At 36.1% G+C, this 27,777-nt stretch overlaps 1 protein-coding gene across 1 annotated transcript; it reads right to left on the bottom strand.

Moving 5' to 3' along the window:
- Positions 1-22,049: 22,049 nt before the first annotated feature.
- Positions 22,050-22,394, bottom strand: LOC107861706. The gene has a single exon (XM_016707038.1). The coding sequence runs from the start codon at positions 22,392-22,394 to the stop codon at positions 22,050-22,052; it is 345 nt and encodes a 114-aa protein (XP_016562524.1).
- Positions 22,395-27,777: the final 5,383 nt, after the last annotated feature.

Genomic DNA, 27,777 nt, shown 5'->3' with positions numbered 1-27,777 from the left:
TGAAACTAACTGCATGACTGAATCTAAAACATACTGAGCGACTGAACTAATCTGTGAGTGCATCTGAGTCTAAAAAAGAACTAAATTAAGGAAGATTGTTACCTTTGGTTGAATCTGAGTTCGTGGAGAAAAGATAAGGATACCTTGTATGCATGTCTACTTTTGCTTCCTAAGTAGAACCCTCAATAGACTAATTTCACCACAGAACTTTGACAAGAGGAACATTTGTTTTCCATAGTCTACAGATCTGATGATCAAGAGTCTCCACTGGAAGTTCTTCATAAGAAAGGCTATTCTGAATATCTGTACTCTCTAAAGGTACGACAACAACTGAATCATCCATGCATTTCTTTAATAAGGTCATATGGAATGCTGGATGACTTGATGACAAGTCTGTGGGTAGCTCAAGCTCATATGCTACCTTCCCCATACGACTCAAAATCTGGTAGGGGCCTACATATCGGGGGCTAAGCTTCCCTTTTTATCCTAATCTCTTTACCCCCTTCATGGGTAAAAACTTCAAATATATAAGATCATCTACTTCAAACTCAAGATTTCTCCTTCTTACGTCTGCATAAGATTTCTAATAACTCTGAGCTGCTTTCAATCTTTCTCGAATCAATTGAACTTTATCCATGGTTTCAAACACCATATCTGGCCCAATCAAAGCTACCTCACCTACCTCAAACCAACCAACTAGTGATCTACACCTTCGCTTATAAAGAGCTTCAAACGGGGCCATCTGAATAATAGAATAGTAACTGTTATTATAGGCAAATTTGATCAACGGTAAGGGGTCATCCCAGTTGCCTTTAAAGTCAAGAACACATGCTCTCAACATATCTTCTAAGGTCTGAATGGTCCTCTCTTCCTGACCATCTGTCTATGGATGAAAAGCTAAGCTGAGATGAACTTGGGTACGAAGACCCTTCTGAAAGGTTTTCCAAAACTGAGAAGTAAACCAAGTACTCCTATCTAAGATGATGGACAAGGGAACTCTATGCAATCTAACCAACTCTCTGATGTACAACTTAGCATAATATTCAGCTATGTACGATGTGTGAACTGGAAAGAAATGATCTGATTTTGTCAATCTATCTACTATAACCCAAATTAAATTATGCTGACGACGCGAATGGGGTAATCCAGTCACAAAACCCATATTCACCTCTTCCCACTTCCAAGTGGGAATATCGAATTCCTTCAATGTGCCACCGGGTCTTTGGTGCTCTACCTAACCTGTTGGCAAGTTGTACACTTAGCTACAAATTCTGCTATATCTTTTTTCATACCAGTCCACCGATAGACTTCTCATAGGTTGCGGTACATCGTGGTGGCCACTGGATGAATGGAATAACGCGCACCATGCATTTCTGCCATAATCAACTTCCTTATATCATCAACATATGGAACTCACAATATACTCTAGTATCTCAACACACCATCTCCCCTTGGGAGAAAACCTCTACCTTTTGGATTTTAACTGAACCATTCGGCTTGACCAAACAAGGATCCCTATCTTGTTTCTTTTTACTTCAGAAACTAGAGAAGATTCTAAACTACTCTACACTCAAATGTTTCCTTCAGCTGAGTTAACCAACCTCACACCAATCTAGCTAACTGGTGAACTTCTCAAACTAACTCCTTCTTATCATTGTCCACATGAGCAACACTGCCCATAGACAATCTACTAAGGGCATCTGCCACTACATTGGCCTTGACTGTATGATACAACACACTCATATAATAATCCTTCAATAATTATAACCACCTTCTCTAACAAAGGTTTAATTCCCTCTGAATAAACACATACTGCAAACTTTTGTGATCCATAAACACATCGACATGCACCCTATATAGATAGTGGCTCGAGATCTTTAGGGCAAACACAACAGCAGCTAGCTCAAGGTCATGGGTAGGGTAATTCTTTTAGTGAGACTTAAGTTGTATAGAGGCATAGGTTATAACCTTACCTCTCTGCAACAAAACACAACCCAGATCGATTCTAGTGACATCACAATAGATGAAAAAACCATTTGTACTATCGGGTAGCTCTAAAACTAGGTATGAAGTGAGTTGAGTCTTCAACTCCTGGAAACTCTTCTCACATGAATCTGACCACTAGAACTTAACTTTCTTTTGGGTCAATCTAGACATAAAAGACATAATAGACAAAAAACACTTAACAAAACATCTTTAATATCCAGCTAAACCCATGAAATTTTTAATATGTGATGGAGAAATAGGTCTAGGATAGTTTCTTACTGCTTCTATCTTTTGGGGATAAACTCTAATACCATCACTGGAAATAATATGATCGAGGAAAGCTACTGATCTTATCCAAAATTCACACTTGCTAAACTTGGTGAACAATTGGTGATCCCTAAGAGTTTGCAACACAATTCTAAGGTGGTCTACATGATCACCCTCACTACGGAATAGACAAGAATATCATCTATAAAGACTATGACAAACATGTCCACATACTATTTGAACACTCTATTCATCAAGTCCATGAAGGTTACTGGGCCATTGGTTAACCCGAAGGACATGACTAAAAACTCAAAATGACCATAATGAGTTCTGAAAGCTATTTATGGAATATCGCATTCCCTTACTCAAAGCTGATGATGGCCGTATCTAAGGTCTATCTTGGAGAAGTAAATTGCACCTTGGAGTTGGTTGAATAAATCATCAATCCTAGGAAGGTGATATTTGTTTTTGACTGTGACTTTATTCAGCTGACGATAGTTAATGCACATTCTCAAGGAAATATTTTTCTTTCGCACGAATAGAATGGAAGTGTCTCGTGGAGATACTAGGCCTTATAAAACCTTTATGTAAGAGATCTTTAAGCTACTCTTTTAACTCCTTAAGATTAGAGCCATATGATATGGAAGAATAGAGATAGGCTGAGTATCTAGAAGAAGGTTAATGCCAAATTTTATTTCCCTATCGGTAGGTACCCCTGGCAATTCTTCGAGAAAGACATCAGGAAACTCATTGACAACACGGACTGACTGGACTATTGGAGCCTCAAACTTAGTGTCTTTGATTCAAACTAGATGATAGATACAGCCTTTTGAGATCAACTTCCTAGCTTTAAGATAGGATATGAAATGACTCTTAGGAGACACTGAATTACCTTCACGCTCAAAGAATGGCTCATCTGGAAACTAAAACTTCACCACTAAGGTGAGACAATCTATGGATTCATTGCAGGAAAGGATCCAATCCATACCAATAATAAGGTCAAAATTAACCATATCTAACTCTATTAAATCTGCTAACAAGATCTTATGAAGGATAGTGATGGGATACTTTCTATAGATCTATTTGGCAACAACTGACTCACCCATTAGGGTAGAAACCAAGAAGGGCTTAGGGATTTTTTCAGGACCTATTTAAAAATTTACTAACACTAATGGGGTCATATAAGAGAAATTCGACGTGGGGTCTACCAACAAATAAACATCAAGATGAAAGATATGAAGCATACTAGTAATAGCATCTGGTGAATCCTCCTGCTCCTGATGGGATGGTAAAGCATAGAACTAATTTTAGCACTGACAACCACCAGTACTAGATGATGCACCCTGAGGAGAGACTGGACGACCTAGAGGGGCTGGTGCGCTAGTAGCCTGAGTCTGGGAACAAACATCCCTATTTTCCTTCTTAGCACGCAAACACTTTTTGATTCCATATCCCAACTTACCACAACCATAATAACCTTTTTATCCCAACGAATGCTCACCAAGATGATTCTTACTATATTTAGTACATGGAAGATAACTGGGCTTTCCACTCACACTATTCTGAGATCTGGACATAGAAGTCTTACCCTACTGCTCTTGTCTAGTTCTAGGGACTGGAGCATTGGCTGAAGATAGCACTAGCATAGATGAATGATTCTAAAATTATGAACAATTTCCCCTTCTAAACTTTGTCTGGCCATACTCAAACTTCTCGGTTCTAGCCTTCTTATTTCCCTTCTCTCTTCCCTTTAACTTTTCTACCTCAATCAGTTGGGCATGAATTATCAACCTATCAAGATCCATATCCCCAATAAGCATGGCAGTCCTACAGTCCTTGACTACTAAACTAGATACTCTAGCAATGAACTTACGCATACTCTCTCTACTTAGACAACTGGCTGAACTTAAGGTAGTACTCATTCACTATCTCTGAGCCATGCCTCAGGTTCATAAACTCTTGTACCTGTGCTTCTCTCATTTCATGCAGAAAGAACCTGTCTAGAAATGTATCCTAAAATAACTGCCAACTCATTGGAGTTGCATTCTCACCTCTACCATTACCACACAATCATAAGCTATATTCTTCAATCTATAGGATGCTAACTCTACACTCTCCTCTTCAGAAACATACATAATTTTGGTGATCATCTTTACCTTAGCTAAATAAAGTTGTGGGTCCTCACTTACTTTTGACCCAAAGAAATCTGGCAGATTTATTCTCATGAAGTCTCAGATTCCGACTTCTGCTAAACCACCCTCTTGCTGATGCGGGACTATAGCCTGATGGTTTCCCTAAACATTGGCAGTCACAGCTTAGGCTACCGCTTAAAATAGATAGGTTTTCACCTTTTAAAATTATGTCTTTACCTTGGCAATCATTTTATCTCCTGATTGGTCTTCACCTTTCAAATTTATGTGTGATGCTAGTAAATTATCTTTAGGGGATATACTAGGTGAAAGAAAAGAAAAAATCCTTCATATCATCTACTATACTAGTAAGGCACTAAATCCTGCTCAAAAGAACTATACCGTGATGGATCAAGAGATATTGGCAGTGGTTTTTGCCTTTGAAAATTTTAGATATTACTTAATTGGGACAAAGGTGATTGTGAACACAAACCATAAGGCATTGCAGTACTTAATAACTTAGAAGGATGCAAAGCTGAGGCTTATTCGTTGGATGTTGCTATTAAAAGAATTTGATTTTAAGGTGAAAGAAAGAAAAGGCACAGAAAATTAAATTGTGGATCACTTGTATAGACTAAAGGAGGAAGATATGCAATAGGTTACTGAGGGATTGGAGATTGATGGTAGTTTTCCAGATAAACAGATATTGGCAGCTTCCCAAGACTTAATTCATGGTTTGCAGATTATGCAAATTTCTTAGGAAGTGATCTCGATCTTTCATATCAGCAAAGAAAGAAGTTCAAGCACGAGGTAAGAAAATTTTTCTAGGATGGACCTTATGTTTTTAAAATTTATACAGATGGAATTATTCGCACATACATACCTGAAGTATAGATGATGAGCATACTTGAAGCCTGTCATTCATTTCAAGTTGGTGGTAATCATGGAGAGGCCCACACACCTCATAAGATCCTGCAATGCATCTACTATTGGCTGACCATATACAAAAATGCTCATGACTATGTTGCTGCTTATGATTAATGCCAGCGATAAGGTACTATTTCTAGAAGACATGAATTAGCTATGACCCCTATTTTAGAATTGGAAGTGTTTGATGTATGAGGCATATATTTCTGGGACCTTTTGTGAGTTCGTGTGGCGTGAAGTACATACTTATAGCTGTTGACTATGTTTCGAAGTGGGTGGAAGAAATTTCACTTCCTAACAATGAAGTAAGGAGTGTCACTATATTTTTGAAAAAGAATATTTTTTCTCAATTTGGTACACCACGTGCCATCATTAGTGATGGAGGATAATATTTTTGCAATTATCTATTCAAGAGTCTGCAGGAAAAATATGGAGTGAATCACAAGGTAACAGCACCTTATCATCCGCAGACTAGTGGACAAGTTGAAGTGTCCAATAGAGAAATCAAGTACATCTTTGCGAAGATTGTGAATGCCAATAGGACTGATTGGCCAAGAAAGTTAGATGACGCATTATGGGACTACCGCACATCTTACCAAATCCCCATAGGTGCTTTACCTTTTCAACAGGTGTATGGCAAGGCTTGCCATTTTCCTATTGAGCTTGAGCATAAGGCACTATGGGCGTTGAAGAAGCTGAACATAGAGCGAAAGTATGCAGCAAAAGCAAAGTTGAATAATATCAATGAGTAGGATGATTTCCACCTTCGGGCATATGAAAGTTCAGCAACTTACAAAGAGAAGGTAAAGTTGCATCATGACCGCAAGATTGAAAAGAGGGTTTTTGAAATGAGTAACCAAGTGATACTATATAATTCTAAGCTTTATTTGTTTTAAGTTAAGCTATAGTCAAGATGGCATGATCTATTCACAGTGACACAGGTGTATCCTTATGGTTCTTTAGAAATAAATAAGGGTGGTGCAAGACTATTCAAGGTAAAGATACAATGAGTTAAGCACTATATGGGAAATATAGAAAAGGTGAAAGAAGTAGCTGACATTGACCTGGATGAAGTCTGAGTAATCATGGAGATTGTATCGTGCCATAACATTAAATCAAGCACTGCTGGAAGGCAATCCATAAGGCTAGATGGTGAAATCTAAGTATCCAACTTAGCCATGTTGTGTCACGACATTAAATCAAGTGCTACGTCAGAGCAACCTATGTTTCTAAACTTATTTCATTTATAAGGTAATGTGTTTGTTCAAAGTGCAGAACTGAAGAATATAGACAAAATCCAAAGAAGTAAAGAAGTTATCATACGGACTCTTTATGAGTCATATCTATACAGTACGACTTTTGAGTAGGAGTCGTATCAACTTAGGAGAATAATCAAAATTAGGCATAAGTTTCTGGAATGAATACAATTCTCATTATGAGTCATATCTTTTGGGTATGGTTCGTAATTCAGAATCGTATCTACTCCAAAACCCAGGTAAGATCCTAGGGCTATACGAGTCAAATAAATAACCCGTAAGCTTGGGAATGAGTCATATACACCACTCCTACCTAATATTACTAGGTTAATTCTCAAGTTAACCCAACCTAAAACCTAAAAAATTAAAAGAGTAAAAAATAACCCGATCGGGTACCTGACACTTTCAACACATACCTGATGTGTTTCTCACTCAAATTTTGATCACCACACCAAAAATCAATGTGTTATCATCAAAATCCAACTACTAACAACATCAAATTTGAAAACTTGTGTGTTTAACTTAAATTTGAGGCCAACAAGATCTAAAATCGAAATCCAATCCTCTCCACTGACCAAGTTTCTTAACTTATTTTTTCTAATTTGTACAGTGAAATTAGTATTATAAGATATTGTCAACTTGGTTTAAGTAGAATTTCTACACTTTTTGATTTGTTGGTACCCTATTTGTGGTGTTTTTATTGGAAAATGAAGATAGGAGTAGAACTAGGGATTGGAGATGATTTTTATATGTCTATATGTGTTGAAATGTTGGATGTAGTTGAATATAATAGTGGGCATATTAGGAATTTACATTAGAGTCAAACTTTGAAATTGGACTTCTATGTTGTAGTACATACGAAACTTCTTACAACTCATACCTACCGATACAGGAGTCATAATGAGACTCGTACCCACTGACAACATGGAAGTATAATAAATTCAAAGTTTGGAATGGATAAGACTCAATCATATGAGTCATACCCAGACCATATGATTCATATTCATTAATCTTACCATCTTGGAATGAATTAAAATAGAATTAATGTGTTTGACTTGCTTACGACTGTTGGTCATGAGTCATACCCATTCGGTACGATTGTTAATGAGGATTTGTATGCAAACTAGTGAACAAAGGTCATGCACAGTCTAGGATACAATGCGGTTATGTGAGTCATACCCAGTGGATATGACTAGTACCCACCGATCGTACTCAATTGAGACCAAGCACATTGAACTTTAGTTTTAATTTTTTTTTCTTTTCCTCTCTTTTATTAGTTACTAACATTAGTGTATTTGCAGGAACTATGCCTCCAAAGAACCTTTCTTCATCCAAAATAGTTTCTAAGAAGGGGAATAAATAAACACCAGTTGAGAGCGAGGAAACCAGTTTATCTGAGTCAATAACAATATCTAAAAGTAGTGGAGAAGAGAATAATAGAACCTCATCCAAGAAAGATGCAAACAAAGGGAAAGAACTTGCTAAAGCTAAAGGGAAGAAAATAGTTCCCCAAGACTCTGATTCACCACCACCAAAGGGGCTGAGATAAAAGAATGCAACTGTTTCCCCTCCTCTTACACCATAGCCTGTGGATAATGATAATGAAGAAGAAATTAAATCTAGTTTAGTAGAGGCTACATCTAAAGAATATCAGGGTCTCGAGGAAGATGCTACCTTGATAAATAGACAGGACCCCCCCACTTGTATTGGCCCCTGCTCTGGTGCCTATCATTAAATGATAGGGTTACCCTGGTATGCAGGAGATATTTAACTTGGGGTTATTCATCTTTGGGGTAGTAAGATAAAGAGAGTGTTATATCCATAGAGAAGAAAGACTACATCGAGGATGTCTAAGCTACCCGCATTTTAAGAACGATTCAAGAATTATAGATTCGGGTGGATGATGAGAGCACCCAGCAGATATAGCGAGGTCCTTATTAATAAGTTCTATGCAGCTTACAAGGGTGAGCTACAGTAGCAGTATTCTTAGGGTATGTTATGGAAGGGAGGTGAGCCTATTACCTCTTTGATAATTTGAGGAGTTACAGTTGACATCTCTCCTCGAACTATTGGGAGATTTCTATATAGGCTAGAATATTAAGCTCCGACCAACACAGCAGTGATGCTCTAAATGGATAAGATGTGAAAGATCACTAATCATACATTGGGTATTAATGATAAAATGGTAATGTTTAGATGGATAGCTGAGCGAATATCCGCACATGGTGAGCATGCTACATGGGTTGCAGGTGGTCTTGGTGATTTGCAACAGATAAAAAAGGGTACCCTTAACTTTGATGGTAAATCTTGGTGGACACTAGCCCAGCATAGGTTGTGTCCTACTACAGGAGATAACGTTCTGAGCTCGATCTGGGCTACTATGATAGCTGATTTCATAGTAGGGTATGTACTCAATATTGGTGAGTTCTAGGCTCAAAGTTGAGAGATAGGGCAGTAGGGGTCAAAAGGCACTGCTAACCAACCCTTACATGATCACACAAATATACTTAGCTGCGGGAGTGTTGGAGATAACCAAGATTGATGAGATGATTGAGGCCCAGAGAATGTTTGACATTGGGCTAATTCAAAATATGGCAAATCCTCTAGTCTGACCTATGCGATAGGTTGTAGATGCTATGGTGGGAGTGTTTCTGTAATATGACCAAAAAAATGCCCCTGCACCAGCTGAAACTACTAAGGCAGGTGCACAAACTTAGGCTGCACTCACAAATGTAGTAGGTACTTCCAGTACCCCACTGTAGTCCAGTCTATGCCGCCTAAGACACGTGGTATGCCTCCAGGTGTGATATTGATTTCTCAGGCTGTATGGACAGAAGTTGTGACCAAATTAGCTATGCTTACTGCAAAGGTTGGTAATATGGAAGGAGAAGTAAGATCTTGGATGGATAGGCAGTTTGTGGTACAGGATAGGCGAGTCTAAGGATGCCTTAATGTGTTTGAGTCAAGGATTACTAGACAGTTAGGGACTGGGCAGACACCCAATGTTACTGATGTCACTGACCTGTATGAGAGGTTGGTTGTTGTTGAGCCAATTATGAAGACTATGATTACCATAGTCCAAGGTGCCTAACATTTGGGTAGATCCGATGGAGGTACAACTTGAGAAGACTAGAGAAGAGATGAAGAGAAAGAAAAGGGAATCTAAAGCAACTAATAAGAAAACTAGACTTGAGAGAATTTAGAATGAGAGGTACCATGAGATACGGGTCCATGAGATGGCTACTAGAGATGGAAGATAGGGATTCGATTGTTGTTGTTGGGATAGTAGCTGATGAGAGTGGGACCCAACCTAATGTCCCATGTCTTGATGTTGATGCTCCGACACCTTGAGTGTCTAGGTATGACTCTTATCCTTGCTCTATTTTATTTTTGTAGAACTGGGGATAGTGTAACGTTCTTCAGTTGGGGGTGAAGGTTGTTTTAAAAATTTTAGGAGCAGTTTGAAAATTTTCAAATGTAGCTAAGAGGAAAGTCTGTTATAACTTGCAAGTTGATACGGTCAGCTAAGATAGGGAGTTGATCAGTGTGCCTATGGCAGCAGATTTTTGATTTTTGATTATGATTGATGGATTTTTAAAAATTTCTAATGTATTGAAAGATTTTTTTTTTGTTTTGATTTTTACTTTGTGATTGATGAAACACTGCTGACTTTTGAAATGTTATTGTGAAAAGTGGTGTTAACTTTATGCTGAAAAGAATTAGAAATATTGAACCCCCTCAAATTTTTATTTTATGTAAGTGTGTGATGTGTATATTTGTGTGAAATTGTCTATCTGATAATGGCATTAGGATTAGGGATAGTACAATTTGAGACAAAACAATTGCATAGTTGGATAACTAGTACATAGTAGTATAGCTCTGTGCAAGTGTGTAAACGGTTTACTGAGTTCCCAGTGGTGTTAGAATCTAGAACTTGCCCAGTTGCTTTTACCTAGGTCTAGGATGGTTAAATAGGAGATAATCATAGGCCATTGTTGCATGAGTCCATTTAAGCCTAAAATGCCTTAACCAAAGGAATAAATTCCCTTGATCCAAATATTTTAGCCTTTATAGACCAATTTTTCTTGCTACACCTATCATCTTCCCATTTGACTTACAATGAACCCGTTTTGGCCCTGGTCCTCCTATGGACACTGAATACCTCAACATAGGTAAATCACTTAAGTTGAGGGTGGCTATTATAGGGATACGTAAAAGGAAAATGAGTATGAAGATAATGGGTAGAAGAAAAATAGTTGAAACATAGGAAGGTGTAATTAAAAATAAAAAAGAAAAGTACAATGTATAGCAAAGAGAAAGAATAAGAACACTAAGTGTATAAAGCCACACCTAATCCAATTAGAATGTTCTTAAAGGAAAAAAAGAGACATGAGGGTGGAAATAAAAGAAGTCAAAAGTAGTTGACCATAAAAAAGAGCGTAGTGTCCAGGAGGCTTAGTCACTAAATGAATATCAAAAGATATCATACCATCCCCAAGCCTAAGTTACAAGCTAAATAAAGTCTTATAGTGATCCAATGGTGACTGTCTAACAACTTACGAAAAGAGCATAAGGGCAAGCCTATGGAATTCTGTACGCACCGATCATACTTCTTTGTGAGAGAGAGTCATTTGTTATATCCCTGAATAGATTGGTCTATCTATGAAGAGTGAATGGGATTTCTTTGGCTGTGAGTGCACATGAGATATGCTGCTAGGTTACTAGATTGTTTGACGAATGTAAATTATATCTATGCCCAAGTTTCTATTGCTAATGTAATGCCATTATCAGATTCCTTCATGTTTCTATAAGTGTTAAAATTGCGATACGCTAGTTTGAGTTAAAAAGTAAGAGGAGAATACAAAGATTGAAATTTAATTCAAAATCATTACCAGGGGTTTGTTGGGGATCTTCCTATTTAAGCATCAGCTCTGTGCAAGAAAATAGTATTTGCTTTTGTTTGCCTCTAAGTTAAGGGTGTTGATGTGGCATGAAAACACAACACTTTTGATGCTTAAAAACATGAATTTATGCATGAACGTAGGGTATTTTGTCGGATATGATGCACTTTGGTGTGAATTGCAGGTAAAATAGGTTTACACTAGTACTTGAACAAAAAAAGCAAAAAAAACCTAAAAAAGAACAACTTCGGTTAGTATACGATTCAACACCTCAGTCATGAGTATTTTATATGACTCATATGTTGAATCGAATGGGTAATAGAACCAAAATCTAGATCAAGGAGACAAGTATAAAGAAGATATGAATCAAGCATCCAAGCCGTAAGAAAGGATAAGAGTCGTATACTGAAGTACTAAGCATAAAAGAATCTAAGCTACTATCCAGGAGTTGAAGTGTCAAGAGTATACGAGTTGGAAGACTGAGTATGACTCACATAGAGATATCATATACAAACCAGTGTTCAAGACCAGAAAAGACTAAAGTCCCAGGTGGATACTTGTTGAGAAGACGAGTCATACCATTCCTATTTTTAATAGGATTTTTATGTTATTTTGAGATACTATAAATACCTTAGGGTTTATATTTTATTAGCTTACACTCTTGAATGTTCTTTTACATGCTTTTACAATCTTTTACAAACTTTAACTATTGTTCTTAAGATTTTAGGGTTTATTCAATTAAAGACTTTGGAGTTCATTCATCGTATTCTTGTGCAATTGATTTTACGTGTTCTTCTTCGATTATCATGGTTTCTTGCACAAACATGAGCGGCTAATCTCCTTAACTAGGGTTGTGGGAACCCTAGTGGGTTAGCTATGTAGAGGAAGTGAGAGACTCAATTTTTCTAGGGTTTCTGTATGTATCTTAATTCTTCTTCGCAATAATTAAACTTGTAGCAGTGCAGGGCTTAAGAATACCTATATTCGCATCCATTCGTTAACAAAGAAGCTTGATATTAGGAAAAGGAGATTAAAACAATGATATGGGATTCGATAACCAAGAATTCTATCTTATTACTTGATCCTACCCCAACAAGTGTAACTAAGGTCGTATGAAGGGGTAACAAGGTAACACCCTAAAACTATAACTAAGTAAAAGGTGAAATTTATCTCCTAGCATACCCGGTAGTTGATAAGACTTATCTTTAGGCTTTGCATGAAGAACAACAGAACAGTTGGGTTGATCAAAAGAAACTTACACAGTTGAGAAGCCAGGGGGAATACAGACCTAGAGTTTGTCTCATATTGATTACAACTCAAAAGCCTCAAGAATTGGTTACTATTTGTAATTGATAACTAAATACCTCCATTTACTTTCTTGCACTACTCGCAGATTACATCAACACAAGTAATTGTTTATTTTTTCCCTATGGTATCGATCCCAACCTTGTTAGGTTATTATATTTGTAATCGAACTCATTATACTTTTCCCTGTGGAATTAACCACAACCTTGTTCGGTTACTATATTTTCAATCAACCGCATTATACTTCTAGTTGAGGCATAGTTTTGGGCGTCATTATTAGCATCAACTCCTAATATCAAACTATCATGACCATTAAGTACTTAGCCTTATAAAGACTCATAATAATCATTTCAAAATATATATAATGAGCATATAAAGGTCTACCAAAGCTAACTCAAGTATTGTTCTACGGTGGGCCAAATGGGCCCACTACTAATATCTAAAATCCTTGATAAGGCTCACTCTACCCCAAACTAGGCTGAGGTGTCTAGTTCTACTTTTATAATATAAGCAAGTCTTAATTAGACTGAAGATAGAAACTCTATTAAAGACCTAAGCAACTAAGACAACTACACCTAATTTATGGTTTTTGAATTGCCTAAATAGTCCAACTAACCTAAGTATTGTCAATCGTATCACCAATGCCTGAAACCCATCTCAAATATAACATAGTATCATAAACATACTATGAAATAGTTCAATCTAGAAAGATGGAAAACCCAGCCAACCTGGATGCCAAAAAAATCTCAAAGAATCTACTAAATCAACAATTTTCTCTTTTGAGAAGCTTTCACAAGATGCCACGCTATCAAAATCATAATCTACATATTGAAATGAGAATAATGATACCCATATTGCACTATTGTGCTTCAATTCCAAAATTACGTAAAAATTCTGTGTGGGTCTCATTTACAAAAATTGCATTTTCAAAACCAACTCAAAGCTCCCCTATACTCAAGGAGTATTTATCCTCAAAAATGGGTGAATTTCAATCTATATTGGAGCTAATATCAAGTCACTATGATTTAGAGATTTAAAGTAGAAAGGGGAGAATCAACCATGAAATGAATGAATCTTACCTCAAATTTGAAGGAGAATTGTGTAATTAATCTTTATCCAAGCTCCCATAATCACCCACAAATGTAATTCCTAAGCATTCCCAATTTTTAGGGCTTAAATATTTTAGGGATGGATGAGAAATGGTGTAAAATAAGCTAAAGGGAGTTTCTAAACTCTTTCTAGGTATACGGGTATTGCATATATGACCTGGCATTCGCATATGCGATACCTGACGAAATATGTAGAAGTCGCTTATCCAACATTATTACGGTAAATGTTATACCTGGCCTTCTTCTGGGGATGTCAGTTATACAACTACAAACATCACTTAAACGACACTTACTAGTGTCTCTAGATTGTGTATGTGATCTGTGGCTCTCGAATGCGGGAGCACCATCACCAACTGAGACTTGGAGCTAACCTCTCGAGATTCATTTAGAATCTCATATGTGCAAATGGACTATGCTACCCTATCAAATTCGATGTTTTGGACTCAATGTCCCAGTTAAAATTTTTATCCAAGGTCATTTTAATGAAAAATGGGTCCTATACCTAACTTACCATTTTTTTAATTTTTAAATTATAGATCAAAATAAGCCCGGGTGTCTTGGGACCTGAACCAAAGGTCCACCTAGCCTAAAATTGATATTTCTAAGCTATTGGAATAATTTGATTTAGCATATGAGATTGTCTGACTAAAGTTTTTTCTCGGTTGCTATTTTGAACTAGCAAAGACTTTAAAATAGGGAACTGGCTCTAAAAATCAAACGAGCTAACTGATAATCAAATGTTCAATCCCAGCAAGTCATAAATGACTTGGGGAACCTAATGAGAAGCTCTAATAGTGAAAATAAGCAATAAAAAAATAACCTGAAGGGTCAGTACATCTCTGACATATTTAGAGAACTTCACATTAACCTTCAATTATTTGATGTTCTGCAGGGAATTCCTAAGCACTCAAAGTACTTGAAGGATGTGGGTACTAATAGGTTAAATCTAAGTTACATTGATAAGGTGGAACTAATAGAAGAATAAAGCTTGATTGTGATGAGAAAGATACCAAAAAAGCTAATCACCCATGGATCTTCACCCTCCCCATATAAATTAGTGATAATGGTATGGTCCATACTTTTAGTTACTTGGGAGCGAGCATAAATTTTATGCCCTAATTTTTTTAAAAACTCTTGGTTTGCAGAAGTCGATACCATGCTCTATGGTATTCTAATTTATGGATAGAACCAGAGTGCAACCCAAAGGAATCATAGAAGACGGCCTTATTAAGGTTGGTAAGTTCATTATTCTTGCTGACTTTATTGTCCTTGATTATGATGCAAATGGAAGGTTACCAATGATACTGGGATGTTCATTCTTGGTGATGGGAGGAGAACTGACTAATGTTAGAAAGGACACTCTAACAATGAGACAAGATAGTGAAGATGTGGTCTTCAAAGTATACAAACCACTCAATCCACCTTTGCACTATAAGGATTTGTACATGATCACGGTTATGGAAGTGGATAAGTGTGGGATGGTGGAGTGAAAACCACCAATGACCACTTTGGACTATCTTAAAGAGTTTCCCAACCCACCACTTAAGCCCAAAGTAGTGAAGCTGAATGAAGAGCCAGAAAAAGCTATTTGTGAAAAAGATACAGACCTTGAGAGTAAGTGCTCAAAAGGTCAGAAAAGAGTGAGAAGATGACCTCTGAGTAATAATAAGAGAATAAAGAAATATTGATTGAGAGTAGTAATGTGGGTCATTCCATAACACTAAATCAGCCGCTGCTTGGGAGGCAACCCAAGTTAAGGCAAGTATTTAATTTTTGTATTTTCTTTTTATTTCACTTTTTTTTTGCTTTTGCTTTGAGTCGCATGTTCAAGGGAAATTTGAGTCCAGTAGAAGCAAGCTAAGGAGCATGGCCGAGACTGGGTGTGGGGTCCACCAAACTATCTAAATACTAAATATGCGACTAGATAGGCCTAGAGACCTCAGGGAGTATTTCTATCCTTGCCTTAGGGTGAAGTGCTGCTATAGGATCTTATTTTATTTTTCTTCTAGTTTGGGTAAATTTAAAAAAATTAAAAAAAGATTTTCTCTTGGTTTTTAGTTTTATTGTTGGTGTCAGTCTAGTAGAGGTACACTTCACCCACCCCTCAATTTTTCTTTTTGGTTCTTTTATGAGGGGGTGCCTATGAATCCAATCCCTTTTTCAATATTAGGAGTAAATTTTTAAAGTTTTTAGGGGTAAATTTAAAAAAATTGGTGTTAGGAATAAGTGAGTTGTTCTTGCTAGTTATATCTGTGAATACATGAGGCAAGTGGTTTTGAATATAAAAAGCATGGTGATTGTGTTGAATGCCTATTTTTTAGACCCTTAGGATCATTTTTATGACTCTTGTGCATTATTGGCATAATTTTGAATTTATGCTATTGCTTGGTCTAGAGTCTACAGAGATCCTACTTGATTTAAGCATGTTCCATGTGTGAGTAAGATTTATTGTGTATTCCTTGTTGCATTTTGATGACTAAAACTTGCCTGGTATGTGCAAAAAAAATAAAGAATGTTTATTTTAGGAGATAATATAGCCATTTCTTTGATAGTTATGTTCATACCTCTTTGTCTACCTGTATAGCATAATCTTAGTTAGCCTCGTTGAGCCTTTAGCCTATTATTTAGTAGCCTCATGTGTAGCTTATTTCCCTTATTTGATTGACCATAATTTGATGCAAATATCGTAAGCACTTTAGTTGAAAATCAATATGGTTAAGGAGTTAAAAATTAAAGAAGGAAATTTTTTGAAACCCTTTGGGGTTGCTCCGCACAGTAAGAGACCAGGTCCCTCAGAATCAAACACAGGCGATCAAAAAATAGAGTGCAAAAAAACTAAAGATAGTACAGAAAGAGTAAAAGACACAAGGATTTTTACGTGGAAACCCAGGATGGGAAAAACTTTGGCTTTCCGTCACAAGCACCAACGAAATCCACTATAATCAACCTCCTGATTATAGTCTAGATTTCAACCTAACTCTAGGCTCCTTGCGCTAGCAGCAACTCTACTACCATCTCTTCTTGGTAACTCTAGCAAGGACTCCCTCTACATTAATTAGCTCTAATAAATCTCAAGCTTAGTAAACTCTACCTAAGTAGCACACTAATAAGAAAACACGACTCTTATAACATGAGTAGTTCTTTTACAAATCAACACTGAAAAACAATCACTCACTCTTTAAGTAAAGTACAAAGTTAAGAACATGAGAAATGCTGAGCAGTCTTGAAATGTAGTTTTTGCAGCCTCACTTCTCTCTATTTAGAATTGGAAAAAAATAATTATTGAATTGGCATCTCTTTCCTTTTATAGTTGGGTGATGATTAGGGCTTGAAAGATCATTGGACCAGCTGTCCAAGTCAGTATAAAAAAGTACCCGCAAGTTTGTTACACAAGATGACAAAACTATGCAGAAGGCGCGTGCAGCTAAATGTACCTTACACGTCCTAGGACCTGGTCCCTCATAGTTTAGATGCTCATCATTAAAACTACTTATAGCAATTTTCCCTTTTTTCAATGATGACAAACAAAACTTTATAAATTGAGCAGTAGTGCACATTCATCACATTTAATCAGAGTGATTACCACCTAAAGATGAATGTTCCCCTATCATTATGCTTTCTCTATCATGCATCATAGGGACCTGGTCCCTTACTGCCATTTTGCAATAAAAACTTCCCCCATCATTATGCACATTTATTTTATTTGGGGTCTTTGCATTTACACACTTCCCCCGGTTAGTATGACTCTCTTTAGGTATGCATCTCCTGGTCCCCACTACATGAACTATGTATTTCTTTTTTTGGCATCATTGAAAAGAATTAACAGTAAACCAAGAGTTAAGTTAAGCACAGATTAGTTATGTCATAGCCACTAGGGCAATACTAACATATAGAATAGCTCTAATGTAAGGAAAAAATGAGATACACAAACTAAAGATTCATTCACTCATAATAGTCAGTACCAGTACAGTGGGCTAAAATAATAATAATCATAAGATAACAGTCTTTAAAATTAATTATGAGAACCAGGATATGGAACTGACATAAGGTTGATGAGTGAATGAGGATGACAAGGCTCTGGTGGAAGGAGGATTGGATGAAAGGAGTTAAGTAGTACTCCATTATTACATCTATAGTAATGTGAGTATCCACCAACTATTTGGTAAGGATCTTCACTTCAGTATTCAATTTGGTCATTTTTTCCTGGAGTTTTGCATTTATAGTTGCATCTTCATCAGTGGCACCTAGTCCTTTAGAGGATGGACTTTGATTCAGTAATGTCAAATACATTTAATCTAGCATCTTTTAGAGATGACTTGATTCTTAACTCCTCTATTTCTATTCCCAACTTCTCCTGAACAACAAACAATGTAGATACTTGATTTATATTCTCAACAAGTTTTGTTCAAGCTGAATATCATCTTGGTTGTTCCATGTGATCTCCTTTTCCCAAGTACCCCAAAATGATCAAATACTTTTTTGAGGAGGCACCCATATGGCATTTCATGACTCCTTTTTTCTCACATATTTTAAGATCAAGAGATCTTTCCTAGGAAAACTTTCTGAGTCATCAATATTTTAATCACTTTTTAACCACCCACATTTTTCATCTCATCCTTTGATATTATTACTTGTATATATCCATTTAATAGCAGTTTCTTCTTCCTAGGACTAAGTCCCTCAGAGGCTTTCTTCCTTTTCACAGCTTATGTGCTTCTACCTTACTCCAGCTGGGTTATGATACTTTGACTTAGAGGACCTAAGACAAAGTTTTCTATGGCTTTTGTGCTTACAGATCAAGATATTTGATGAGGGAATATTTAATTTGATTTTCTAGAGGAAGGAGAATGAGAAGGATCAATTTAGTTTAGTGGAGGTAATGAGTGATGAGTTGAGACTCAGACTAGGAAGTAGCCTGTTTTAGCAATTTTAAGAGGTGATCTTTGTTATCACGGAATGGCATGTTTTGTTTTGATAATAGTGACTTTTTATTTTACAAATGAATTGACAACTTTTATGAGGGAAGGAAATAATACATGGCTTTCTTAGACTATATATTTTATGATTATTGAAGCATACTGTAATGATACTAACCTGTGAGATAAGAACAAATCCCTCTTATTTGAGTGAATCTTCAAGTTCGCTCTTGTCACTTTTGTCCACTTCCTAAGGTGTTCCTATTAACCTCCTATATTTACGTTCTATATTTTAATAATGACAAGCTAATGGGTAAATATTTGAAGAATATTGAAGATGTCTAATGATGGAAGGAGAAGATATTGAAGATACACCAAAGATGCAAAAGAGATTCCAAAATCTCTAAGAAATCAACTCAAGATATCCAAGAATATATTGTAAAAGGAAGTAAGCCTCCTATATTTACGTTCTATATTTTAATAATGACAAACTAATTAGTAAAAATTAATAGGATATTGAATATCTCTAATGATAGAAGGAGAAGATATTGAAGATACACCAAAGATGAAAAAGAGATTCCAAAATCTCTAAGGAATCAACTTAAGATATCCAAGAATACCTTGCAAAAGAAAGCAAGCATCCAACAACATGGTGGACAACACTAAAGATGGAGCAATATCAATCATAAGGAATCAATTCAAGACTTCCAATAAAATCTCGCAAAGGAAATCAAGCCTCCAACAGTAGCCTGACCAGAGAAAAACTTGGGAAAAGAGCATCAATCACCATAGGAGCAAAAGGAAAGAAGATCATCGATGTATCTGATATGTACGTGTACAAATTACCGTGTATGGACATATCTGATATGGACATACTATACAGTAACATTACTCAATCAAGGAATCAATTCAAATCCTTGATTGGGATAAAATTTCTTGGGTTTCCTTATGAAGAAAAGCACCTGAAGAATATAAAGAGAGGACTGAAGATCGAAGCACTCACCCAACTTCAAACAAGAATCTCAAAGTGTCTTAATCTTAGTCTCACAAAGCTTTGTACTTCTTAGTTTACAATAGCTATATAAATAATAGGATCAAGTCAACGTTGTAATACAAACTAAAGTCGTGTAACAATATTTGAAGAACAAAATAAGTCTTTAGAACTTGTTTCTTATCATTGTACTCGAACCCGACTTTGAAGGATATAAGGAAACATTGAAACCCAAGGGGTGGGGAAGTAGGCACCATATTGGTGTTCCAAACTAGGATTAATTTTCGTGCCATTTCTTTAAGTTGATTATTCACTTTTCTATTTATTTAAGTCTAATTTATTTTGTGAAGTATACTAATTTGCAAGCAAGTTGACTGTCAAGAGTCAAGAGTCAACTCACAGAAATTTTTTGGTTCACCCCCTCCTCTTGAATTTTAGTTCCCATGGGTGTAAGCCTACAAGGGTATATAGTACTGAGTTAGACTAAGATGCACGGACTTTATCAGGAATACCTGTCTCCTAAACATATCCAATTTTGTGGAGAAGCATTGATTCACATATTAGGTTAAGTTAGTATCATGATTTAATCTCTGCATACACCCTTTTTTCTCAAAATATATTCCCAAAAGCAAGTCTGGGGACCAGGTCGTATACTTGACTTAATTAAGGCTTCTGAAGCTTCTCCTTCTAGGATGAATTTCCTAGTGACTGGGTTCCTGAGAATCAGATCTCATTTGTCTCTCTTATCCACTTGCTTATCATATTTACCACCACCAAGTATCAATAATTTTCCAAACAAATTAGGAACTATATGTACTCCTTTTATCCAACCAAAACATACCTTTTCAATTTATTTTTCAGAGCATTTTTATTCATCATATCTAAAGGTCATGCTAGGGATTCTTTTAGAACACAAGCTTCACATATTCTCTTATTGAATATCATCTTTCACAAGCTAGGATTAGGTCCTTGAAATTCTCTTTTCACAAAAACACACCTTTACTAGAAGTGTCTTGAGAGAGAGAGCACAGTCAGAACTTCCATCATTGAGCTTTGAACTCTTTCAAAAAATGAGAAATTACTGACTGCAATCCCCTTCTTATACCTAGAATCATGATCACTTTCTAGATCAGGGAACCCACTCGAGTCTGAGTTTCCAGTAATGGGACAATGGTGTGATGAAATCCCTTTTGGCCCATCTAGGTAGAGAGTTCATTTTCACAATTTTGTGAGGATTGAGACCCTTAGAATGAGCATTTCCTTGCTGAATATATTTAGAAACGTTCATCCTAGCTCTAATCCAGTTCTTACAATTCCCCCTTGTGTGTCCATCTCTTCCACAATTAGTGCATAGAGGTTTGTGAACCTTGTTCTTAGCATAATAAGAAATTGTCCCTTAAGATGCACAAAGTTGGATTCTTTCTTGCTAACCAAGCCCCTTCCCATTGTTATCACCTTAATTAGTCAAGTTAGAAAATATGAGAAGATGTAGTTCATTGTAGGGATTTATTAAGTTCTTCCTTTAGATGGACCAGTTCCTTTTCTAACTCCTCATTCTCCTAAAGTGTAGTCATGTGAAGACTTTGAGAATTTTCTAACTTTTCTTCAATCTCAATCTGAAATATTGAGACTACTGTTTTCCCTTTATAATTGGAACCATCTTCTTTCTATAGTTGACTCACAAAACTCATGTTTTCAAGTTTCAGTTTAGCAACTTGTTACTCAGTATTTGATATCGGGAGTCAAAGTTATCAGCTAAAGATCCTGATCTTCAATCTTTTCTTCTAGATTATTAACTTTTTCTTTATCACAGGAACTATTAGCTTTTTCCAGTTGATTGACTAATCTTGAATTTTTAGATTTCAACTTAGTAACTTTCTCTTCAATTTTAGATATTCAAAGAGTTAGAGAAATTAACTCAAGCTCTTAACTCTTCACATTTTTTTCCATAGTATTTTTTCATTAGTCATTTCACACATAGAATCAATCAACATATTGGTAAGCTTTTTGACTTTTCTAGCAGAGTATTTTCTAGGTTTTCTTTAGAATTTGAGAGTGTTACCTCATCTTCTTCTTCATCCTCAGTGTTTGCCATAAACGCAAAGAAAGTGTCAAAGGTCACTTTCTCATCCTCAACTCTAGCATAGAAATACCTCCAGTCCTTTTGACTTCACCTGAATCACTGAAAGAGTCTCCCCATACTTCCAAAGCTTTCTTTATAGTATATTTAGCTGCTTCTTTCCTTCTTGAATTATCAGGGACCTAGTCCCTGATCTTTCCTTTGTCACCCTCAGCCTTATGGTAATCTTGATGATCCATCTTGTGCATTGGACAGTCCTTGATAAAATGCTCAGGACTTCCACATTTATGACATACCTCAATATTGTTTGCCTTGTTACTGCCGCTTCTAATTCTTTGAAAATGACCACTCCTTTTCATTGCTTTGATAAATCTACTTGCCAAATAGGCAACATCAATCTCTTCTCCAGTTAAGTCATGCTTTGAAGCCTTTAATTCCACAGATTTTTCCCATTTAAAATATTTCTTCTCTAGCTCTTGTTGCTTCTTGATCTCATGAGTTTTTAGATTTACAATTAGCTCCTCCATGGTGAGGGTTTTCAAATTTCTTGCCTCAGTTAAAGAATCTACTTTATTTTTCCATAACTTGGGAAGAACAATAAGGATCTTCCTCACTTGTTTATACAATGGAATCACCTCCCCTAAGCAGTGTATCTCTTTGTGATAGAGGTGAATCTTGTATACATTTCTTACATTGTCTCTCCTTCTTTCATAGTGAAGGTTTTATATTGAGTTGTCAGAATGTCAACTTTAGAGTCCTTCATAACTGGTGTTCCCTTATGAGCAGTCCTTAAAAAATCAAGATATCTTTAGCATTTTCACAAGCTGAGATCCTACTATATTCATCAGGACCTATTCCACATACTAACAATTTCTTAACTTTGTAATTCTTTTCAATCTTCTTTCTATCTTTATCATTGAACTCCCTCGTGCTTTTAATAACCATTTTCGTCACATATCCTTCTTTGACTTCTTTTATAGGAACATGAGGACCATCAAAATTATGTCTATTAGTTCACTATCTTCAGCCAAAATGAAGTCAAATATCCTAGTTTTCTACCACGCATAATACTTCCTATTGAATCTTGGTGGTCTAGTTATAGAATGCCCTTCTTCTAGATTAGGTGGAGCAGACATTCTAACCAAGACACTCTAGGTGTAAACCATTTAGAGTGACCAGGATCTTATACCAATTGTTGAAACCCTTTGGGGTTGCTCCTCACAATAATGGACCAAGTTCCTCAGAATCAAACACGGGCAATTAAATAATAGAGTACAAGAAAACTAAAGATAGTGCAGAAAGAGTAAAAGACACAAGAATTTTTACGTGGAAACCCAAGATGGGAAAATCATGACTTTCCGTCATAAGCACCAACAAAATCCACTATAATAAACCTCCTGGTTACAATCTAGATTTTAGCCTAACCTAGGCTCCTTGCGCTAGCAACAACTATACTACCAGTTTATCTTGGTAATTGAACCAAGGACTCTCTCTACATTGATTAGATCTAATCAGTCTCAAGCTTAGGTAACTCTACCTAAGCAGCACTCTCAATAAGAAAACCCTACTCTTACAACATGAGAAGTTTTTTTACAAATAAACACTCAAAAACACTCATTCACTCTTTAAGTAAACTACAAAGTTAAGAACATGAGCAATGCATGAGTAGTATTAAAATAGAGTTTTGCAACATCACTTCTCTCTAATTAGAATTGGAAAAAACTGATTATTGAAGAGCCGTCTCTTTTGTTTTATAGCTGGGTGATGATTAGGTCTTGAAAGATTATTGGACCAGCTATCCAAGTTAGTATAAAATAACACCTTCAAGTTTGTTACACGAGATGACAAAATTATGTAGAAAGCGTGTGCCAGCTCTATTGTACCTTGTACATCCAGGGACCTGGTCACTAGTACTTTAGCTGCTCATCATTAAAACTACATATGGTAAAATTGGTGAAAGTAAAGTTGCAAGAATATAGTAGATATTTGTGTGTGAAAATTTTATATAAGGTAGTGGGAAGTGGTGTAATGAAAAGAGAAAAATTGATCAAATTGAATCATGTGTTGATAGACAATACTCTCTCCATACTTTATGTGAACTAACTTAAAGAGATAGGGTAAAACAAAGAGATAGGAAATATAGAAGTGGTGAACATTTTGTTGTTTAGAAAAGAGCCTAATGTATAATGTGATATATTAAAGTGTTTAGGGAAGATAATCATTGTTACTGGCCAGAATAATTCCTAACCACCCCTTAGCTTACATTACAAACCTTGAAATCCTAGTTGGTCTTGATCCCTTACAGTATAATGTTAGTGGAGTATTATACTAAGGTTAAGCCTATATTTCATCGTATGTGGCATGTGAATTCCTTGTGAGAGAGCGTAATTTGATTCTTATAACTATTTTTATGATAAATTGTATCTCTGTGAGTGAATATAGGTAACTCTCTTATAGTAAGAGAGCATATTTGAGGATAGTTAGGTGATTTATGTGATCTATTTGACTAAGTACTATGCATGAGTTTTCCAACATGGTAGAGTCAATTCTTGAGGCTAGAATGTTTTGAAGTAGCGTTCGTGAGTTTTAAAATAAACATGACATGCTTAATATGGAACTTGTTATTCATGTAGTCATTGTAGTGCTATCTTGAGTGTATTTCTTGTAGTATAAATATTGTAATATTTCATAGATGGTACTTAATTTAAATAGTTGTTCGAGGATGAACAAAGCTTTAAGTGTGGGTGATGATCTTAGGCGGATTTATGCACCTAAGTGTCATTATCTATGTGTATTTAGCCTAGTTTTGAGGACTTCTTGTGTGAATAATGAGTTGTTCTTCATATAATTGAGCATATATGTGTTAAAATAAATGTTTATAATGTTTAAGGTGTGTGTAAAACAAGTTTGGAATCAATTTGGTCACATAGAGTTTAGATGAGAAAACTAGTGTTACTAGCTTGAGTTATGTGTTGTTCTAGTTTATCTCAACAAATTCTATTGTGTGTTAAGAAGTAATTCGTGGTTTTTTATGTTATAGGAGCCATGATAAATGGTAATATTGATGTTCATGAGCATGAAAAGGTCTAATGATGTTGGAAAATAACCCACAAAGTGAGGAAGTCAAAGGCAAATGGAAGAAGTAAACCTTGATGAAATCTGGAAAATTTGAGGCCATGGGCGTACCACGCCCTTGAACCTTTGAGATAAGGGTGTTCCAAGCCCCAATACAAAAACCAACACATCAAAAATCAGTGAGAATCTATTATTAGGGCATTCCACTCCCTTAACAAGACATGGGTGTGACATGCCCTTGGTTCAAAAAGGGGCAATTCTCTCCTCGTATAAATAGAACAGTTGGTTTGTATTGTAAACACCTTGGACTAATTTCGAGGCTCAAAAACACTTTATGAAGGTTACAATTAGGGTTATTTATATTTTATTTATTTTACTTTTGGTTTATATACATGAATTTCTTTATTTTGATTCATTGTAAGACCATGAGTGGCTAAACACCTTCGTCTAGGGTAAGGCCAAGAACATGATTACTTATGCTTTCAGTTAAGTGTGGTTAAGTTTGTTATCATAGTTTGGTTATTTATATATCCTTATTCTTTCTATTTTATGGATTGTGACCCTTAGGATAAACTTATATTTCTAGTGGAAGCCCAGAAAAAGGATCAATAGATTAGATTATGGGGCATATGGATTGGGATCTTAAACATTCAAGGAATTGAAGTTAGGATTTGCATTTAGAATAGGAATATACCTAATTTTCCCCATTTGGTTAAAATACTGGATGAAATTTAAATATGTTTTAACTTAGTTCTCGCATCCCCGGTCAACGATGTAGTTGTGGGGCTAATTTAGATAGACGATTAGATGCTTGAAAGTCCATAATCATGTTATCAAGACCGTGAATCAACAACCAAGATAATTAATTAAATGACAAGATTGTATGTCTAAGTAAGATAGTTCGAGTACCTTGACCCTGGATTTCTCCCCACTATTGTTCCAAAACTTTTTAATTTCAAATTTTTTACAGTTACTTTTGAATTCTCAAAGCTCAAACATTATTGGTTGCACTTGCACTTCTTTAATCTTTATAGTAATACTAGAATTAGTTTGTTACTGAGCACAAGTCCCTACGGGATCGATACTTGGCTTTCAAAGGACACTTTAGTACTTGGGTGACCACGTACAGTTGTGTGTACGCTAAGATGAAACACTGGCCTGCCCTTCACAAATTCAAAGACTAGCTTGTGAATACGATGTCTAGTAAACTTGGCCTTCGCAAATGTGAAGGAAATTTTTGGCCTCCACCAGCTGAGTTGCACCAGCTAAAGTTTGTATTTTCCAAGTTTATTAGCAGACCCTCAGGATTTATTTAAAATCTCGTGAACGTAAACAAACTATGCTACCCTACCAAATTCTACATTTCGGACTCAACCCAATCAGAATTTCTATCTAGGGTCATTTTGATAAAATATGGGACCCAAATCTAATGGTCGATTTAACCAAAATCCACCCAATATTCCCATATTCCAAAATCCCTCTAGCCTAAAATCGATATTCCATATCTAACAAAACTGTTAGAATTGTCATATAAGGACATTGACCTAAAGTTTAAGCCTGATACCTAGTTCGCAACATCAAAAACTTAAAAATAGAGAATTGGCTCTAAAAACCAAATAAACTACCCACTAACCAAACTTTTAGTTCTAGCAAGTTATAAATGACTTGGGACAACTATGGAAAATCTCTAAACGAAAAAATAGTGTGGAAATACAGAAAATGAACTAGAGGGCTATTACAATATCTAATACTAAAAGGACTCTCGTGTTCTAAAGTAAAGAATCAATGTGTACCTAAAGGCTCTAATAGATAGAGATATTGGGCCCGCATCGCATACTCAATCTCCCAGATAGCCTCCTCAACTAGATGGTGTCTCCACTGAACCATAACTACTTAAATTTCTCTAAAGCACAATAATCTGACATCCCTAGTTCATATGAAGATAGGTTTCTCCATAAAGGTCAATCTCTCATCAAACTGGACTGGGTCCAATAAATCACATGACACACATATGGAATATAACACTGCAAAATAGAGACACAAAAAATTAGGTGGAAAACTGCAAAGTTAGGGGGAAAGGCCAACTCATAAGTTACTTGGCCAACTATTCAAAGTATCCCAAATGGCCAAATATACCTGGGGTTAAGATTGCCATTGGTCCTAAAACTCATCAAGGCCTTCAAGGGTAATACTCATAGGAAAACCCGATCACCTACCCTAAACCTCAAGGAATAAAGTCTACCATTAGTATAACTTTTCTGCCTACTCTAAGTTGTCCTCAACCTATCTTGAATCATCTAGAACCTATCTAATGACTCATGAAGTAACTCAGTACCACAAGGCCTAAACTTAAAAGTCTCAAACCAATCTATGAAAGATCGAAGATCCTATCATAGAATGCCTTAAATGGTGCCAAGTGAATACTTGAATGTTAGTTGTTATTATAAGCAAACTCCCCTAAGGCTAAGTGTTGCTCCCACAGACCTCTAAAGTCCATAATATATGCGGGGCATATCCCTAAGAACCTAAATAGTCACTCTTACTATCCGTCAGTATAAGGGTGAAAAATAGTGCTGAGATCAACTTGAGTACCTAACTCCTCCTAAAAGTTCTCCAAAATCTAGAAGTGAACATCAACCCTCTATCTGAAATAAAAGATATGGGTATTCCATACAGGCGAACAGTCTCAAAAACATAAATACGAGTGAAACCTCTCAACATTGAAAAATATTTCAATAGAAAAAATATGTCGATTTGTTTAGCCAATCTACAATGACCCAAATGTCATTGGAATCCATGGAAGTGCGAGGCAACCAACTAACAAAGTCCATGGTG

The sequence above is a fragment of the Capsicum annuum genome, chromosome 8, assembly GCF_002878395.1.
Source record: "Capsicum annuum cultivar UCD-10X-F1 chromosome 8, UCD10Xv1.1, whole genome shotgun sequence".
In the NCBI taxonomy this organism is placed as follows: Eukaryota; Viridiplantae; Streptophyta; class Magnoliopsida; order Solanales; family Solanaceae; genus Capsicum; species Capsicum annuum.
This window is presented reverse-complemented; position numbering and strand designations above follow the sequence as displayed.

What these genes read in the sequence shown, in the direction of transcription:
- LOC107861706 (XM_016707038.1), bottom strand. Translation starts at nt 22,394, where the DNA reads ATGGAGGAGCTAATTGTAAATCTAAAAACTCATGAGATCAAGAAGCAA.